This window comes from Typopeltis vanoorti, chromosome 19 (genome assembly GCF_054136105.1).
Source record: "Typopeltis vanoorti isolate ZY-2024b chromosome 19, IOZ_Tvanoo_1.0, whole genome shotgun sequence".
NCBI classification, from domain to species: domain Eukaryota; kingdom Metazoa; phylum Arthropoda; class Arachnida; order Uropygi; family Thelyphonidae; genus Typopeltis; species Typopeltis vanoorti.
Window position 1 is genome coordinate 12,266,363 of NC_143567.1, and position 22,000 is coordinate 12,288,362.

The window sequence follows — 22,000 nt, forward strand, 5'->3', positions numbered from 1 at the left end:
TATACAAAATGTTTTAACTTACAGAAGACTCAGCATCGCACATTCAGTCAAAAGCCTTTCACTACAGTCTTATGGCATTTCTTTCATTTTCAGATCTTGAGCTTCCTCAGGAATGTCTGGCTTCAGTAATATATCTCAACGGGAAAATAGTGGGCTGTGGACTGCGACCGGCGAAGTTGCTTCGGGTAATTTACATCGCCTATTCTCCTCTGCTTTGGCTCGCAGAAAATGCCTGGACAACTGCCGTCTCCAATAGCTCGAACAACCGCCTCCAATGATCGTAATTGCCGCCAACGGACTCTCTTATGGACTCCCGAATCTGTTCCCTCTCTCTGGCGATGACTGGAAGCCCTCTCTCTGGCCTGGACTGGAACCGGGAAGCTTACTCTCTCTAGCGACGACTTCTGGAACCGGGAAGCTCTTTATGCTTGGCTCAGTCCCTTTTTATTATCCTTCTCTGAGACCTCGCACGAAGTTTGTAACCCCCAAAGAATTCGGCATGATTCTGTTATCTTAAGTTTCAAGTTCGTTCCCCCCTTTGTTCTCTTCTGTGCTATCTTTTGATTATAAGTTGCCGCCCATCGGAAAGTTGTTTGAACCTTTCAGACTAACTTCGGAGGTGTTTACGTGCAGAGCTTGGAAGCCTTTCACATACATACAAAATTTCATAAACAACCTTTCTTATGCCTCCATGTAGATCTATTACATACAGCTCCGGCGGCAAAACATTGCCTTGTTTTTTAACACTCTGAAATATTCTTATTAAAGGAGTATATACAGTTAACTTCCAAACGGTTATTTACAAAAAATATCTAGTACAAAATATACACAGACAAACAAGTTATTTTTACAACATTCTCATGGGACTTGACCTAAGTAAAAAATCGATTTAATGTGCTTTGGAATATTTAAGCTACAATCGAGTTTTTACAATGATATACATATATTACCTTTAACATTATTCATTTCTTCAGTATGGCGACTAGGAGGATTAAAAAGGAATTTTTTAGTATTTTTTTGAGAATATCCATTCAGTCTGAAATTAGATCTAAGAAAATTGATTTCTTTATGACGTTCATCTGGGTCGTCAAGAAGAGAGCGAGCCCTATGTCCCAAAGTAGAAATTATTCCAAGTTTCTGAGGAGGGAAATGATGGGCCTAACTATGGAGATATCCATTGGTGTGTGTAGGTTTTCTGTACATCGAAATTTTACGTTTTTCAGAAGAACGGGTCAGTTTCACATCCAGGAAAGCCAGGGAACCATTAGTTTCAAACTCAGCCGTGAATTGGATATTCGGGTGTTGACTCTTGAGATGTTCAAGGAAATCCAGGAGAGAATGACGTCCATGGCTCCAAATGAGGAAAATGTCGTCCACAAATTCTAGTTGATAAGGAATAGGAAGAGATAGCTTTAAATTAAAAATCTTCCAGATAAATGTTGGCAAGTACAGAAGATAAAGGATTACTCATTGCTGGACCATGAATTTGCTTGCAGATGGTATCCTGAAACCTAAAGTATCCAGACTTGATGCAATGAGTAAGTAAGGCTAACATTTTGTTAGCCTTACTTACCAACATAGAAAAGGAAGCAGCCTTTTCTATCTTGGTGAAACTAAGATAGAAAAGGCTGCTTCCTTCCTCCCTTCACAAGATGCAAAACTTCTCCGTATTGAATCCATCTTTATCATTAACAATGCAAAACTACCCACAGATAACATCTCTTCGTCAGAACGACTGGCTCTTAAGAGGTTAAAAAATAACAGAAATATTATTATCCTTCCTGCAGATAAAGGCAATGCCACAGTTATCCTTAACTTTGAAGATTATAAAAATAAGATGCTTGAATTACTACACAGTGACACTTACTCAGTTCTTCAGAGACATCCCACTCGTGAACTTCAAAATCGTACCAACAATTTATTAAAAACAACATCTGAACTGTCTAGAAACTTTCGCCTTTCTCTTCGTTCTTTCCATCCGCTTATTCCACGCATATATGGAGTTCCCATGATCCACAAGGAAAATACCCCACTTCGTCCCATCGTTGAAGCCATTGATTCACCAACATACAACCTTTCAAAACATCTCGCAAAATACCTCAAATGTTTTTCCGGCAAGTCTTCGTCCTTTATTAATAACTCTGCGGATTTTTTATCATACATTAAGGATATTACTGTTAAAGAAAATGAAATCATGGCTGGCTTTGACATAGTATCCTTGTTCACAAATGTTCCTACAGACGAAGTCCTGACACTACTCAAAGATAAGGTATCCAAAAAAAATGTTAGCCTTACTTACTCATTGCATCAAGTCTGGATACTTTAGATTTCAGGACACCATCTACAAGCAAAATCATGGTCTAGCAATGGGTAATCCTGTACTTGCCAACATTTATCTGGAAGATTTTGAAGATAAAACTATCTTTTCCTATTCCTTAGCACCTAGAATTTAAAAACGATATGTGGACGACATTTTCCTCATTTGGAGCCATGGACGTCATTCTCTCCTGGATTTCCTTGAACATCTCAAGAGTCAACACCCGAATATCCAATTCAAGGCTGAATTTGAAACTAATGGTTCCCTGGCTTTCCTGGAAGTGAAACTGACCCGTTCTTCTGAAAAACTTAAAATTTCGATGTACAGAAAACCTGCACACACCAATAGATATCTCGATAGTCAATCCCATCATTTCCCTCCTCAGAAACTTGGAATAATTTCTACTTTTGGACATAGGGCTCGCTCTCTTCTTGATGACCCAGATGAACTTCGTAAATAAATCAATTTTCTTAGATCTACTTTCAGACTGAATGGATATTTTCAAAAAATTATTAAAATTCCTTTTTAATCCTCCTAGTCACCATACTGAAGAAATAAATAATGTGAAAGACAATATATCTATACCATACATAAGTTCAGTCTCTCAAAAATTAGCCAAGGTTTTCAAAAAATATAATATTAGAACTTTATTTACTCCGCCTCCTAAGATCCGCTCTCTAGTGAGCCATAACAATCTAAAATATGCAGGTGTGTACAAGATATCGTGTGACTGCGACATTCCTTACTTTGGCCAAAAAGATAAGTCTATTGAATTGCACATGGAGGAGCACAGGAGGGACATCGCTTACAAGAGAACACGTGCCAGTGCTTTATCCAGCTATACCCTTTTTTCGGCAGATTCTGATGATGAAAACCATAATGATACACCCCTTTGGGACAGATCTAACAACATTTTCCGTTGCCATGACGAATTGGAGAGAAAAATTGTAGAATCTAGAGAAATTATCCTCAACTCTGTATGTTTAAATAATTTATGCTACAACCTCCCAGACTGTCATTCTGCTGTGATCAAATACTGGCGCTCACGAGATGCTACACGCACGCACTCACCCAACAAGGTGGCTAACGAAGGAACAGTTTTGAATACGTTAACTACAAAGTTTTCACGTTAAATATGTATAGTGACTTCCTGTGCTGTTCACAGTTTTTATCTTCAATGTTTAATGTTTTTTCTTTTCTTTTATAAAAACACCTGAAGAAGACTGTAAAAAGCCCAAACTAGTCGTGTGATACTATTAAACCTTTTTTCCTTTTCTCTCGGTTTATGTCTTTTAAATTCAATTCTTTTAAAATTCTTTTCAAATTTATAATTCTTTTAGTATATATATATATTTATATCTCCTCCTGAGATTTTTATTTAATAAAGTTAAAACACCTTATGGTAACTTGTTCTGGTAAAATACTTATAAGCTCTGTATTACTAAAATCTTGGTATTTCTAGCCTGGCTCTCACTGATGAGACCTCAATAAAGGTCGAAACCGGTCTGGGTAGTGCACCCTTGCCTTTAATACAAAGCATCATACATCTCCTCCAGGATATGTGTTTTGCATTAAGGGTAAATATTATGATTAGTGATCAGAGCTTACAAGAAACTTACACACTCAGTAATTGAAATAAACCCAGTGTCTCCTAGAATAATAACAGCCAAACTTTAAGCAAAAGAAAAAGGTCAAACAATTAAAATAATCCAAATATATGCACCAGACAATAACCATTCAGAGGAAGAAATAGAAAATTTCTATGAAGAACTACAACAGGAAATAGATAATCCCAAAACTAGAGAACTCATGATAGTGATGGGAGATTTTAATGCTAAAATAGGACAGTTCACAGCAGACAAAAAAGATGTGATGGGGGAATTTGGATACGGACAGCTTAACGACAGAGGAGAACAATTACTCCACTTCTGTAAAGCAAACGATCTAATGAATACAAACACATTGTTCTATCAACACCCTAATAATAAATATACACGGACATCCCCGGATGGTAATATAAAGAACTGCATAGACCACATCATCATAAACAAACAATGGAAAAGATCAGTAAAAATAATGTACGAACATTAAGAAGCTTTGATTTTGACACTGACCACGAAATATTAACTGTCAAAGTGAAGATAAAATTCAACAGGAAAAATAATATCAGAAAAGAAAAAAACATCAACCTATCAAAACTAAAAGATAGCTCAAGCAGAAGTCGATTTTTAGAACAGATGTGCTTGAAATTAAAACCCTCCATCTTCCAGAATAGCGGAAAATACTGGGTAGAAGGAAAAGAAACGGTGTTATCAATTGCAAAAGACACTCTAGGTTCCAAACCCAAAATAAACAAACAGTGGATAACCCAAGAAATCCTAGCTACCATAGAAGAGAAAAGAAAGGCCAAGATACTTGTAAACCAACAAAACAATGAAGAGAATAGAGAAAAATACAGAGCACTAAAAAATAAAGTTGGTAACCTATCCAAAAAAGCCAAGAAGCATACCAACAAAACAACCTAAAAGTCTTCCATGATACTGTAAGAGAAATTACAAAGGAATTCTCCGCAAAAGCAGTAAAAATGATAAACAATAAGATGACTGAAACCGGGAATATTGAATATATAAGAAAAATCTGGTCAAACCATTTTAAGACTATCTTCCACCAAGGAAACAAAACTACAATGCCAATAATAGAAGAAAATAATGATCACCCAAAAATTTTACAAGAAGAAGTTAGATACGCAATAAAACAGATGAAAAACAATAAAGCACCAGGCTTGATACTATCCCTACTGAACTGTGGTCATATGGAGGCAGCATATCAATAGAATATTTAACAACCCTATTCAATAAAATACTACAAACAGGAGAGATCCCAGATGACTGGAGAACTGGAAAGATCATCCCAATATACAAGGAGACAAAAGAGACTGCAGAAATTACAGATCAATTTACTCTCCCACACCTATAAAATAATCGTAAGAATTATACAAAATAGATTAAAAACACCTATGAAGAACTGATAGGCATAGAACAAGCTGGTTTCCGAGGAAACTATTCAATAATGGACCAGATTTTCACATTGCACCAACTAGCAGAGCTCAGCTGGGAAGACCATAAAGAACTATATTGTTGTTTTGTGGACTTTACACAAGCTTTCGATAGCATCAACAGAGAAATCCTTCTTAAAGTTCCACTAGAAAAAGCAATAGACAAATATATAATAGAGTTTCTGATAAAATATTGCTCTAAGACAAATGCAATAATTAAAAAGGACACACTCACAACAGAACCCATAGAGATCCACAAGGAGTAATGCAAGTATGCCCATTATCCCCATGCCTATTCAACATATATCTAGAAGAAGTTGTAAAGAAGGCAATAGACAATGAGCCTGGAATCAATGTCAACGGCTTAAACATAAATAATATCAAATATGCAGATGATCTCGTCCTTCTTGCAAGAACCCCAAATGAACTACAAAAGTTGATCAACAAGCTAAACGAAACCTGTAAAACATATGACATGACAATAAATATACAAAAGACAAAAGTGATGAAAATAGGGAGGAACAGAACTACCATCTCAGCCACCCTAAACGGAGAACAAATAGAATAAGTAGACAACTTCATATACCTTGGATCAAAACTAACAGAAACAATAGATGAACTCAAAACAATCAAACACAGGATAGCGATAGGATGGACCACCATGGGAAAATTACAGAAAATCTGAAAAACAAACAAGATATCTAAGCAAGCCAAAATCAAATTATATTAAGCAATAATTACACCAACAGTCATCTATGGAGCAGAAGCGTGGACAGTTAAAAAAAAGAGAGGAGAAAAAACTGCTGGCATTTGAAATGAAATGCTTAAGAAAAATAAATAGTACAAGTTGGATAGAAAAGAAAACAAACATCATAGTCAGACAAGAACTATTGTATAAAAAGGCAATAATAGAAAAAAAATTAGAAAACAACAACTGAGATGGTTTGGATACACTGTGTGCATGGACGCAGACAGACTTCCTAAAGTCCTAATCAATACTTTTCCAACTGAAAAAAGAAGACCCGGAAGACCAAGAATTATCTGGCTGAAATTAATAAAGAACACCTCGGGATGCAGAACATATAAGGAACTTTTTCGAACATAGAGAAGACTGGAAGATCCTGCTCAAGAGAAGACTATAAAAGATAAAACCATAAAATGGTCATTTGGTAAGGAGGCCTTCGTGCCAGATTTGCTCAAATGACCTTGGAAATGTCAAACGCGAAGTCAAGAATTTTCTAGCCAAAGGAGTCGCTGTCGGCCAAACTAAAGAGCATATTGTGACTAAATACTGTATATTGCACACTGTATATTGTGACTAAATACTAATTGTATATAACTGATTAAATTAAAAGAAAACGTATTTGAGAAATAAAATGAAGATAAACAAAAAGTCTGTCTGAAATGATACTGTACTAAACAATTCGATTAGCATGGAATCGAATCTCGCAGTTGGAACGGGACGAACAAATACTTTAGTCAATGTGCTTTTTCTTACTAATGGATTTGGTTTTGTAGTAGACAATATTTTTTCTAGATTTCATATATGAAAGTTTTCTTAAAGCAATCATCATCATATCTTTGAAAGTAGAAATGTGAAAGTTAAGTGAGAAGGAACTATGAAGCATAAAAAATTTAATACTTAAGATGTTATGAATATTACGATGCGGAGGTCGCAGCTGATCTGACAGATACATGAAAATTGTTTATATAAATATTTTTTACATGTCCAGTGTATAGCTTGGAGGTCATGAGTAGCTGTGCATTCATATATTAAGAATAATATTCCACATTGTTTATGCAGTCAGTTTGGTTTAACACGTGTTATGCAAAGATTTGTGATATTTCATAGTAAATTGTATCTGAGAGATACCGCGACCTCCGATGTCAGTATAGCATTGGTTTAGTTTTTTATTTTATTTTTTTTATTTACCATTGAAAATGGCTGGAAAATATATATCGACAGGATAATCCATCAGATGTTGAAGAGATTCAGGGAATGTTACTCGCGTCTGAAAGTGATATTTGATAGTAAATTGTATCTGAGAGATACCGTGACCTCCGATGTTAGTATAGATTGGTTTAGTTTTTTTTTCTTTGTGTCTTTGTTCAATAATTTTTAGATTGTAACTGAAAATAAATAAACCATTATGTATTATATGTATATAATACATCACGTATATTGCAGTGTTTTTTTTTCTAAGTTTTATCGCATTTTAGCACATAATAGCAATGAATGTATCTCTCAGATACACGCAACCTACGCTGCAATTTTTTCGACCGCGACCTCAGCAGGGTTAAGAGCACAGATGAGATCTCTAAAAAGAGATCCGAGTATTAATTTTTTTTTTTCTCATTTCCTTAGTGGAACGAGTTAATGCACTTTTATCTCTCTTTTCACTAACAACAATAAGATCATTTTTTAGCCCTTCAACGTCAGAGGTGAACACTTCCCCAGAATGCACCCTCTCTAAAATACACCCGTCTGTATATCTGGATGGTACAGAATGCTAGACCACTGAATTAGCAAGATCAAAATTAGCAGACCAGGGCTGTGGAGTGAATGAACCATTAAAATAAATTTGGTTTTCTTCCAACGCACACATTTAAACGCAAGAAAAATGATATCATTCTACTCCATTACGTACCTGACAGCCTTGTAACTTATGGAATCCGAAGAGTGAGAGGTTAACGAACCCTTTGCTTGACAAAATTGTGATGAAGTGTAACTGTACACATGATACAGCGAAAAGCTGCCACTCATCATAAGATAGAGTTACAAATAAACAAATAAATAAAATTACAAACAGCCTTACCTAAAATATTTCTGTTCATTTATATTAGCAGGATATTTGTAATCAGAGTTAAAATATTGTCGATTCTAGTCGCCGTATTTTCCACCAACGTATTTTGGACATTAACTAAATGCTAATAAGAAAAATTCTTAAACATGGGACTGGAAAACACCGAAGCATTGCAGTACACTACATTCAAAATTCAATTTTCATTTAGTAAATGGAATATATGTGATGTGGGAAAGGCTAAATTTATATTTTATTCCATTCTAAGTATTCAGATCAAACAACACAAATTTCATTTATTCATGTTGATTTATTCATCTGAAAGAACAATGAAAACTGTTGAGAAGTCTATTACACAGAAATGAAATATGAAAACATGTAGAGGAATATTTTCTGTAATCATCAGTGTAGAGAATGATGTTTCAAAGCAAGATTACAAGCGAAATTAAAATGAACAAAAAATAGAAATAACACGACACCTGCCTGAAATAATTCATCAAGATATTTCGCAGTTTTTAAGAAAATATTTTGTTATCCAAGAAATACTGGATATTAATAAGATCTTAGACTCCCCGTCGATTGTCAATTTTCGTAGTATGGTAGAAACGTCTGAATCCTGTAAATTATGTGACATAGATCTACACTGCTTAATTTTTCTTCGCTCACTTATCTTTGTATCAAATAGTACCGTTTGTTTAAGTGAAACAGATGTAAATATGCTTCCGCGTTTCCAAGACAAAAAATAAATTTTGCCCACATTTATAATAGCAGGTGACAGCTTAGATCGTTAAGAACGAAACAGGTAAGATGCTTAGCCTGTAGTTCAAATCGTTCTGCCTTTTAATCAAACTTAATCTACAAATGTGGTTTTATAATAAAAATAAGCATAACTTAAACACTACGCACGCGATGAAACTGCTGTTCTGAGATATGATCATTAATAAAATGAGAATTACGAAAATATATACAATAATATAATAATAAAGGTGCTTAAGATTTCGAAAGATAATTACAAGGTCTGTTCGAAAAGTATGAATATGCGCTAGGTCTTTATTATGACAGTGTAGAATATGTTTACGCAGAAGCAAGTTAAACCAAACCCGCTGATTGCCGTGATTAGCCACTAAAGCTAAACATGTTTCTCTTAGATTTTTCGCGACAAGGAGCAAATTGTTTGCATTATATTTTTTTTTAATTGGTAAGAGGACTAATGAAACCTGATGTACTGAAAATAGTATCTGAAGTTATTGCTGTGACATATGCAAGTCCTTTCGGTCGGTCAGTCGATTAAAAGAAGGATGAGCTTCATTCGAATGTGATCCACGTTCTGGACGATCATCCACGTAGAAAAACGAAGAGACCGCAGGAGGGAAAAAATGGTCAACTTTAATTCAAAATAATCAACGATTAACTGTAGGCGAGATGGAGGAAGAGGCTGAAATTTCCACAGGCTCATACGACGCGATTTTAACCAAAGATCTGAATATATATGCGCTTGTTTCAGCGAAGTTTATGTTGCGTTTTTTTCTGCAGTATCAAATGTTTTAAAGGCCACGGATTTGATGATGACATTCTGGCCAATAAGCAAAAATTTGATGATGTTATTTGAACATGGCACTGGTGTTGTAGACTGGCATGGTACTTTTCTTAAATGTTTGCATAACGAAATCTGAATCCCGTAACTCTCATTCTTTATGTATTTAAATCAATTAAAATATTTTTTAAAGCCTCGTGGTTTCTTAATTTAAAAAAAAAAAAAAGAACAAAAGGAAGTGGAAAGAATTCAGAAATAATAAATGCAAAAATAGTTCGGAATAATTTCGAAACATTTGTTCATTTTAATTTCTAGATATAAACATATCTAGAAATTAAATTTAAGAAAATAAATTTAAGAAAGAAGACTAACGGTATAAAAAAATTACTCTAGCAATGCATATTAATAATTTAAAGCAGTGTTTCCCAACCTGCGATTTATGAGATGTTCATGTAACCCACCGATTTTCATAAACCTACCATGGTCCAAATAAATTCATTTTTTTTTATAAAGGACAGAATATCGACGTTTTAAAATAGAATCACTGGTAAAAGATAGAAATATGACAACTGATATTGTTAGAGGAGAAAGAGAGAGGTGTGTGTGGGGGCGGGGGAGGTTCTGGGTCATTATTAGCAATTTGTTATTCTTTAGCGGTGAGATGTTAACTATGATCTAAAATTAGATTGGCCCTAAAATTAGATAAATACGGAAGAGCCGTTAAATAGTTAGCAATGCTTCCTTCCTTCCTAATATATTACTGATATGCTACACTATTTCTGTTTTAGTACCAAAAAAAGGTCGCATCCTGAAGAAAAGTAATATCGATACATCACCATTAAAATGCTTTTACACAATCCTGTGATCATTAATTTTGGAGCAGCTGCACACCACGAGTACTTTACCGTTATTATTAGCGTCAAGGAACTTTCAATAATACCATAGATGTCTGACTGAAGAGGTGTAAGCATAAACTGCGCTGCGCAGTTATTATTTACTAGTTATTGCTTCTCTAGTACTTTTTATTTAACAAATGAATACATGCCCTCGGGTATCCAACATGGTCATTTAAAATTCAGTTCTAAACATAAAGCATACACCAAAACTAGGAAATTATAAACCGGATGCTCGAAAAGAAAGTACGCAGTTTGCTCTTTAAAGAAAATCGGATTACTTAAAGTAACTGAGTTTCGACAAATTCCAAATGTTTAAGAACTTCTTGAATCTTTTGAATTAAAGGGCGGGGACAGTATTATGAAAGTAATACGGAACTGAAATATTATTAGTTTAATAAATTAAGTTAATAAAGCAGTGAAACCAGATGGGATTTTGCCATGTGTTTTAAGAGAATGTGAGAAGGAACTGATAGCTCCCCCAATCTGGTTGTTAAATGAACGTCTAGCTACTGGAAAGTAACTAAAGAATGGAGATCTACCACTATACTTATGCCATTGCATAAAGGCAGTGGTAGAATGGAGGGAGACTAGTTTGTATTTATTTTGTAGCCGTTAAGAGTAACACGGTGAAAATGCAGATACAATATAGGTTAGGAAACAGTGTGATAGACTGTGTCGTCTAAGATGGACCTCCCAAGATGAGGCTTGTGACTTCATTGACTTTCTAGTATTATTCTATATTACTATATACTGTATAGCAGACAGTTTCTCATTTGTGTAATATACTGGAGTAAATGCAGTGAGTCTCGAGTTTAGTCTCTGACTTGAAATGTCTAAGACTACCTCTAAAATAACTATCTGTATATAGAGCCATCTTACAAATTCTAACAATATTTATTTCAAATATATATTTAAAGTAATAATGACAATGTCAAATATATTACTCAAAATATATAGTGAATGTGTTACCTTTTGTTGAATTTTATTTATTTAATTCCTACTAAGTGAGGAGGTATACGAAGAAAAGTTTACCTCTGCAGTAACATATTTTCCAGTTAAGAAATGTTACGATCAAAATATGGAACTGCTCTCTCTCTCAATATGTTAGAGAATCTCTCCGTCGTATAATTATATAATTATCTTTGACAGAGAGAGAGAGAGAGAGAGAGAGAGAGAGAGAGAGAGAGAGAGAGAGAGAGAGAGAGAGAGAGAGAGAGAGAGAGAGAGAGAGAGAGACAGAGAGAGATTTATGAACCAATCTCTGGCTTGGTTCATAAATCCACTGGCATGACCATATCCAATCGATTGAATTGCGTCTACTCTCGTACTGGCTTCAAATTGACGTAAGGCATGATGTGATTTGTAACGACCCTGATTATGCACTATACGGTCGATAATTAACATGAGCATTGTAAGTTAGAGGGTAAGCTATTACTTTAGAAGGGGAGATTGCAGCCATACATAGTAAACAGTCTAGAACGTTATGATCAAATTTGATCATAATCAGAAATATTCTTCAAAGAAAATCAAAACTTCTCAAGAAAAATTTGAGGCATCAAATAGAATAATAATATAATAATAATAATAGTCTAAAACACTGCACTGTATCATTAACGTAGAATTCATGAATCACTGGATTTGACAAATTTCAATTTTAGCTGAAAGTATAGACGACATGCAGGAATCCCAAGCCTTAATTTCGAAACTACGGTATATGCAGATATATACGTATTTGCCGGCGTATAAGACGCACCGGCCTATTAGACCCCCCCCTTTTTTTACACATTTTTTAAGAAAAAAAACTTTATCACTGAATATTATAATGAATTTACAGTATTTCAAATACAAAGTAATAAATAGGTCTATTTTCAACAAATACCTAATCTAACTAGGAAAGAGTACCCACCTTTCCGCAATGCATAATCACACCTAACTTGTATGCAATATTGCAGCAATGCCGACGTTTTTTAGCCATAATTTGCAAAGAAATTTAGAGAAAATTTAACGGCAGAAATTTATCACCGTTCACAACAACCGTGACAACAATTGGAAAGTTTAAAAGAACAGAAACACAGCTGTGATCGTCGATGACAGCGCATGCGCATCCACTGAACTCTTCTTCTCTTCCTTCTAAGACGAGTTGAGTCTTCTCTTGAGCAGAATCTTCCAGTCTTCTCTATTCCTTGCTGTTTGAAAAAGTTCCTTGTATATTCTGCATCTCGAGATGTTCTTTATTGATTTCAGCCAGGTAATTCTTGGTCTTCCTGGTTCTTCTTTTTTCAGTTGGAAAAGTATTGATTAGGACGGTAGGAAGTCTGTCTGCGTCCATGCGTACAGTGCGGCGAAACCATCTCAGTTGTTGTTTTCGAATTTTTTCTATTATTGTCTTTTTATACAATAATTCTTGTCTGACTGTGCTGTTTGTTTTCTTTTCTATCCACTTGTACTATTTATTTTTCTTAAGCATTTCATTTCAAATGCCAGCAGTTTTTTCTCCTCTCTTTTCTTAACTGTCCACGCTTCTGCTCCATAGATGACTGTTGCTATAATTTGATTTTGGCTTACTTAGATATGTTGTTTTTTTTTTCCCAGATTTTCTGTAATTTTCCCATGGTGGTCCGTCCTTTCGCTATTCTGTGTTTGATTGTTTTGAGTTCATCTATTGTTTCTGTTAGTTTTGATCCAAGATATGTGAAGTTGTCTACTTGTTCTATTTGTTCTCCGTTTAGGGTGGCTGAGATGGTAGTTCCGTTCCTTCCTATTTTCATCACTTTTGTCCTTTGTATATTCATTGTCATGTCATATGTTTTATAGGTTTCGTTTAGCTTGTTTATCAACCTTTGTAGTTCATTTGGGGTTCTTGCCATAAGGACGAGATCATCCGCATATTTGATATTATTTATGTTTAAACCACTGACATTGATTCCAGGCTCATTGTCTATTGCCTTCTTTACAACTTCGTCTAGATATATGTTGAATAGGCATGGGGATAATGGGCATACTTGCATTACTCCTTGTGGATCTCTATGGGTTCTGTTGTGAGTGTGTCCTTTTTAATTATTGCATTTGTCTTAGAGCAATATTTTATCAGAAACTCTATTATATATTTGTCTATTGCTTTTTCTAGTGGAACTTTAAGAAGGATTTCTCTGTTGATGCTATCGAAAGCTTGTTTAATGTCCACAAAACAACAATATAGTTCTTTATGGTCTTCCCAGCTGAGCTCTGCTAGTTGGTGCAATGTGAAAATCTGGTCCATTATTGAATAGTTTCCTCGGAAACTAGCTTGTTCTATGCCTATCAGTTCTTCATAGGTGTTTTTAATCTATTTTGTATAATTCTTACGATTATTTTATAGGTGTGGGAGAGTAAATTGATCTGTAATTTCTGCAGTCTCTTTTGTCTTCTTTCTTGTATATTGGGATGATCTTTCCAGTTCTCCAGTCATCTGGGATCTCTCCTGTTTGTAGTATTTTATTGAATACGGTGGTTGTTAAATATTCTATTGATGTGCTACCTCCATATGACCATAGTTCAGTAGGGATGGTATCAATTCCTGGTGCTTTATTGTTTTTCATCTCTTTTATTGCCTATCTAACTTCTTGTCAAATTTTTGGGTGGTCTTTATTTTATTTTATTCTTGAGATTGTGGTTTTGTTTCCTTGGTGAAAGATAGTCTTAAAATGGTTTGACCAGATTTTTCTTATATCTTCAACATTCCCGGTTTCAGTCATCTTATTGTTTTGCTGAGAATTTCTTTATAATTTCTCTTATAAAGTCATGGAAGACCAGTAGGTTGTTTGTTGGTATGCTTCTTTGCATTTCTTAGCTTTTTCTTCTAGCCATTTTTCTTTGGCTTTTTTGCATAGGTTATCAACGTCATTTTTAATGCTCTGTATTTTTCTCTATTCTCTTCATTGTTCTGTTGGTTTACAAGTATCTTGGCCTCTCTTTTCTCTTCTATTGTAACTACATTTCTTTGGTTATTTACTGTTTGTTTATTTTGAGTTTGGTCCCTACAGTGTCTTTTGCAATTGATAACACTGTTTCTTTTCCTTCTTCCCAGTATTTTCCGCTGTTCTGGAAGATGGAGGGTTTTAATTTCAAGCACATCACATTTGTTCTAAAAATCGACTTCTGCTTGAGCTATCTTTTAGTTTTGATAGGCTGATGTTTTCTTCTTTTCTGATATTGTTTTAATTGTTGAATTTTATCTTCACTTTGACAGTTAATATTTCGTGGTCAGTGTCGACCACGAAATGACCACGACCACTGAACTCTACTTAACTGGAATGCTCACACACACTGCAAGGAAGCAAGAAAGAAATCGCGTAACTCGGAACAGAGAAAATTTCCAGAAATGAAAGTAATAAAAAACTGAGTATCGGCGTATAAGACGCACCCTGTTTTTCAGACCTATTTTCAAAGAAAAAAAGTGCGTCTTATATGCCGGCAAATACGGTATATAAGACGCATTTCCACTTTATACTATCCATTATAAAGATTAGTATATTTGAGTAACCGATGATGCATAAAGTGATCATTACAACTATAGTTAATTTTTTATATGTATTTAGAATTTAATGAACGAGTGCACAATTCTCGAGCTAGAGGGCAGGGGGATACGATCAAAATTCTAAAACGCGCTAATACATAAAGTAGAAATCACTAATTTGTGATAATATGCATAACAGATAGAAAACTTGTGTCCTTACACATGCATTAAATGATGTAAGCAGAAGCAAATGTTCATGAGACAGCAGCCTACCGAAGTTATAACATATGCAGTGTGGTAATTAATCGAGTGTTTATAATGTTGGTTACTGATCAACAGTTGTGTGCCATCCGGAAATGAAGTACACTACGAAGTTGTTAAAGACTCTCTCTCTCTCTCTCTCTTTCTCTCTCTCCAATATGACTTCATCAAAACACAACAGCAATATAAGGAATAAGGAATAACAATCTCTAGAGTAAGCGAAACAGTATATCACAGCGAAGAACTCAAATCGCATTGCTAAATGTTTGTTTATGACTGTTAGTAACGGGTTTAGACAGCGATTAATTAAGAAAGGGATTTACTTAATGACATAAAAACAGGGAAATTCATGTATATGTACGAACAATTTATGGACTTTCCCAAAAAGGTAATTTTGTCTACAGACAAAAATACCCCCCCACACACACACACCAACATCAGACTGCGACAAGTCGGTTGGGATTGTGCGCATAAAAGTCGCATCATGTAGAAAGCCGACCCCAAATAGATGGGAAAAGGCAAAAGAGGAAAAAGAAGGTTTATTTACGTAAATCTTGCCACTGCTTTGCTTTATAAAAACTTTATGAATGTTCGTAGTGAGTAAAAAGAAGAGAAAACAAATTGAGTAAATACAGTTGCAAATTCTTAAACAATTCTTACTCACTACGAAGAGAAAACAAATTGACTGCTATCTACTAAATATAAATCGAGTTATATGTCCAATTGTATAAAACGATCTAATGGTAAGCTCGTTTAAATTATTTTAAAAATTTAAGGAAACAGTTAATTTCTTAAACAATTAAGATTTCCTTTAGCACAAAACTATTTCGTTCTGCAAATATTCAGTGTTGCACCCTCAATTCCAAATAAACAGGCTGGACAGATCTTACTCAAGGCTGCATATTTGGAATCCTTGAAAAATTTGTCGAGCCATTCTGATTTTTGTTTCAGTCGAACCGTTTGTAGAGGCTCAGTGGAACAAAACATGCTGAAATTGCATTTTGTAATAACTCCGTTTGGGCTGGACCAGATTTAATAAAACTGGAGATTTATGATGCATTCAAAGATGTATGTGTGATTTCATTTTAGTTCCAATTGGCGCAAAAAACAAGAGCATTAGGAAAAACAACAAAAAAAAAACATTACCATCTTCACCTCTCGTAAACGGATTTGCAAATACAATAGATGTGAGCAGCCACTTCTCACATAGTGTTTTTCCTCTGAGAGCCAGAGTTCGTTCCGTGAAACTTGAGTCCTTCATCACCAAAACGGGCAAATCTGACAGAGAGAGCACATGCATTAATAGATATAATAGGCTGGAGATACGTGTCCTATCATTAGACATGAAATCAAGTGCCTTGGCTTCTTACAGACCTAATAATAAATGTTTTTTTTTATATTAGATTAATGGACATAAAAGGAAGATGGAAAATATAATGTTCCAATGTTATTTTCAGATTTCATTTATTTAACTTTTTTTTAAAAATATTTTTCCATGCGCTGGTTAATGCAATCCGTTTTTCTTCTTCGAAACATTTTAATCAACACCACCTACAGGAGCCAGGATTTATTTTAAAACGCACTTTCTACCTTAAAAATTCCAAATATATTAAAAAATTCCAATATATTCTGTAATTATCAGTTAAACTGATAAAGAATTGTTTTTTTTTCTGAATAAGAATAATAAGAATTAAAATGGAAAATAATTTCAAATAATGATAACTGGAATTGGCCTTACTGGAAAACGAAACCTCAAAATTCTCTGGAATTTTAGAATACAAACAGATCGGCCATTGGACAACAACAGAACACAGACACCACAGTAATTGAACATCGACAAGTTTGGCTTATTAACATCGCAGTGACAACAATATCAACGGCAAAGAACTTGGAAAAAAAAAAATGACCGAATACAGTTTTGGTAGTCGAAATTGTTCGGTTGTAGTTTAAAAGATCAAGAGATAAAGATATAGGAATAGTCAAAGAGACTATTTAAGTATTTACAAGAATAAAACATTAACGATTTGAACACATATTATTTGAAAAATAAATAAATAAACATTACTTGGAACAGTCCATATCTTACGAACGGTATCTGACAGACGATTCCTAGATTTCTGGGTAGATCTGAAATGAACCAGTCAAATTATTGTGAACAATATCGATTGTTTTCGCTATAATTCGATTGTGAGAATAATAATAATAATAATAATAATAATAATAATAATAATAATAATAATAATAATAATAATAAATCAGCTAACGCCTTTTTATTCCCGAATACGGGGAGTAGGCGAGGCCATTTAGCCCTATCTAACTTTTGGAGACTGAGTAGGCAGTTCAATCTCCACTGGTACCAATCAGAGATAGATGGCCCAAGGCTATCACTAATTACGCGGTACTCAGTGAAGAGACACGGCCCAAATGTGCCGCCATCTCGTGGTCCCTAACCCTAACACAATATATTTAATGTCTGAAATAATGTGGGTTCTACAGTCGATTTTCTTGAGTTTACAGGACGAAAAACCCGAGTTTCCGGGAGGAAAAACCTGCTTGCCCGTGCCAGAGATCGACTAACTCGGGAACCGGTCGAAAAAAGGCTTAGAAAATTTCCTCTAGTCGCCGACTAGACTCGAAACTAAGTCTTCCTTCGTGCGGCCAAGCGCCGTGGTTGGCAAACGCCACATCCACTGAGCTACACAGGCAAATAAATAATAATAATAATAATAATAATAATAATAATAATAATAATAGTAATAGTAGTAGTAGTAGTAGTAGTAGTAATAATAATAATAATAATAATAAAATTTTTCAGTTTAGTACTTAACGCTCTTATTTTCCTTTTTAGTTAGATAGGCAGTTACAACCTATTTTTATTCTCAAATTATTTTGGTAATTTTTGTTAGGTGAATCTATCGCCAGTGACTGAGAAACAATGATTTAGAAATAATCACGCGATTTTAAAATAAATATAGGCATATAGAATCAATAATTTCCCCCCAAATCCTAGAAAGCGTCTAATGAATAGCTAGGGTAGCAAAACACAAATGTAATCGTGAATGTATTTACACTATCCTGATTTATCCTGAAAACAAAGAATTGCATCATACGGTTTTTGGTTTGAATCTAAATTTATTTTAAATCTGAAATACTAATGCCAGCGGAATATGTCAAACACAGAAGTTTGATTAACTAAGTCAAATTCTGCTTCTTAGCTGTCCGTTGTTTGAAAAGTTTTGGGTTTAAATCCTGTCAGAGCTTTCTTTCTTTTCTTTTTCTTCCTTTTCGTTTCTGGAAATTGAGTTTTTACTTCGGACACACACGCACACACACACACACGGTATGAGTTGCTTATCAGATGCTTAGGTGTATCTACAAAATTCCTGGTATTTGCAAGTCGGATGATAGCTACTACATCCTAGTAAAAAAAATCGAAAAGATAACGCGCACTTGATAAAAGACAATATCAAATTTCTGTACGGATAAAATCAGAGTAGCGTTTTGAGGTTACTGAACTACCAGCAGATTGCTGCGTTATCTATAAACAGAAGAGTTAGCAGACAGAAATTATATCAACACAAATTAGGAGACTAATCGGTGTTTGTATCTCCAAAAGAGTCAGAAAACTAAGTAAGAGCAGTAAAGAACGGTAGGAAATATTTTTTTTAATAATCTTGACAGTTTTAGAAAACTAACAGAACATACTATTTATATAATGATTTTTTTACAGATCTGCTGATAAGAAAGGCGAAGTAGAATGCTTTCCTGAAGGCTGTTCATCGAAATCTGTCAACACTGTTTACGAAGATGACAAGGAATCCCGAATAAAGTCGGATAAAGAGTTTCATTCAAAAGTAAACTATTTCTTTTATTTTGATATTTTACTGATAGACATAAATATTCACTTATGTAACGTCAACTAAGCCCGTTTTTTGTGCTGTTTTGATAACTTCGGTGACCTTTATAAGGACAAAAATGTTCCCCATCTCATAGAAATCTACCTTATTTTGCAGATGAACTGCATAAATTAATGTTACTTAATTTCCAGATGGTATTGCACATGATTTTGCATATTAGAAGAATATAGGTTTCTGTTAACCAATAAAAATATACAAAAACCCCTCTTCAAGACCCCTTGGTATCGAGCACTATATTGGTTCTCGATACATTCATTGAGCTTAATATATTAGTGCCGGCATGATATAAAGGCAAGAAAAAGCATGCTAATCAGTTGTGTACAACTAGTCAAGCATGCTAGCTAGTTATACACAGCCCTGGTAAATAACTTTTGACCGTTGAGTGGTCCAATTCGCTTACGAAGAACTATCCAAAGCGATTGCTCTTTGTTTGAGTTAAAGGATTTATTCTTCCTCCGTCTTTCCTTGCTGAAGTTGCTCTTCCACTCTTTCTTTTCTCTTTAATATTGATTCCACAAACGTAATATAATTTTGTAAGGTTTGTAATTAGATTAATGACATAATTTATAAGTACAATAAAGAGCCAAAAGGCTTTTTTTTCTCCCGGCGATATAAATTATTTAATTAAGGGGATAATAAATCCCTCGTTATTTCAAAGCCGAATAAGAAACACGAAGATCGAAATCTAAGAGTTTCATGCTGGTGGTACAACACTAGGGCAACTCGGAGCAAAGGTGGAGCAAGCTTCGATCACTGTCCTTAATATTTTCTCATAATGTAAAACGCAGCTCCTAGGAGATGCATTACTGTTTTACATTATGAGGGAAGGTCACTACCCAGACCGGTTTCGACCTTTATTGAGGTCTCATCAGTGAGTAAGTAGACCTGGATAATAGCGAAGTTTTGATGAACAGAGCTTACATACTTCACTATGCGAATTGCCAGAAAGGTGTACATTATTACTACAATAAAGAGCCAAAAGGCTTTTTTTTTTTTCCCGGCGTAAGAGTCAACGCCTGCTGTAGTACCACCACCAGGCGTTGACTTACGCTTGGACTTGCCGAACGTTCTTCGGCATGAAACTCTTAGATTTCGATCTTCGAGTTTCTTATTCGGCTTTGAAATAACGAGGGATTTATTATCCCCTTAATTAAATAATTTATAAGTATTAAGCCTGATAGGGTATTAATATACTAAAGTTTACAATCTTTCGTGAGTGGGAGACTCAAAAAAGAAAAATAATAATAAATCAGTTACCATTGTGGTTTGTTGTCGTTAAGTAATATAGCTACGCGTAATTATGAGTTAGCCTGTGAGCGGTTTCCATTATAGCTACCCGTGTGTTCACATGCAAACGCTTTTTAACTTCTTTTTCTTTCTTTTTTTTTTTCACAATCAATGACACCACAACAAGCTGTAAACCTATTTTTCATTTTGTCGTGGTGATAGCCAGAAACATTATTACAGCCACCAAATATAAACCCTTTTCAAACCACTTCACTCCAATAAGGCGGTTCTTCTGCCTACAGAAGAACCGCCTTATTGGATTAACCGCGAATTCTACTCAACCGGAGTTGAAATTGTAGGACAGAAACACTGTTATAAAGGTTTTTTGTTTCCTTATTTAGCTGAAGACGAGTTAGTCCGTTTCATACAGAGGCAAACTAGCTTGAAGAATACACGCAATTCCTAACATAATATACCGGTGTCATAACATTAGTTGCTTCGGCCGTAATTCCAACCAAACTTAAATCAAAGCCTCCAACACGCAGTCTCACACTGGAATTTGAAATAATTTACCTAATTACTATAACGTATCTTCATGTTGCAGTGGAATTCGATGGCTTATAGGTTGGACAGCAGGCACTAACCACTCAGCCAAATGCGCGTGCAATGTATAAAGTTTGGTTTGGTTCTGCAGTTCGAGAAATGAGCGATGTGAAAAGAGGTCTGTCCATAAAGACAGGCCGACAGCATGTCTATCGCGGATCTTAGAATTACGACCAAAGAAACAGACTATCACACCAGTGTATTACGCTTTGTACTATATCAGCTGTGTCTTAGCATATCAGCATATTTGCTTCACCACGACAACTCTGCGCAGGCATATCGCGTTGTCTGGGCAACATTTTTTTGACTAAAAACAACACAGCTGTGGTACGATACTCCGCTCTCAAACTCGAATTCTTGTGACTTCTTTTCGTTCACCACAATGAAATTTCAGCTCATCTGAGGATGCTGCAGCGATCCAGACCAAATTACATGGAGCGCTCAACATGCTCTCAAAGATGTGCAAAGATGTGTTTCTTAAAATGACACAAACATTAGACTCTTTCTACAAATTCGGAAAGAATTTGTTTGAAGGCGAAACAGAGATCTGCAACTAAGTTAAGTCTCTCCAGTCCACAAACGTTTTGGGTATAGCACCTTAAATACGCATCTCCCGTGCAGATAATCATCAGATGCAGTCCACTATGACTTAATCACCTCTAAGACCTCAACGAGGGAAGTTCTATTTTTTAATAAATCAGCTTCATCAGTTTGAAATGTCTTTAACTTAAAGTTTCATTCCCATCAATATGCATAATGTCTTTATAATCATTTGTACTAAAGATTACATAACTTTGATTGTTGCAAAGAGGGCCAGAATACATAACTCAACTTAACTTTATAAAACTGATTATTAAGTTTGATCGCTTTAAAAGTGTCAAGTATTAAGAAACA

General features: G+C 34.8%; 1 protein-coding gene across 3 annotated transcripts in view; it reads left to right on the forward strand.

The window, feature by feature from the left end:
- Positions 1-22,000, forward strand: part of LOC150095857 (uncharacterized) — a 141,566-nt gene that overhangs the window by 50,260 nt on the left and 69,306 nt on the right. For all 3 annotated transcript variants that reach the window (XM_090409293.1, XM_090409294.1, XM_090409295.1), the window contains one exon: positions 19,090-19,213. In XM_090409293.1, the coding sequence (XP_090265419.1) occupies positions 19,090-19,213 (124 nt within the window). The remainder of the gene's footprint in view (positions 1-19,089; positions 19,214-22,000) is intronic.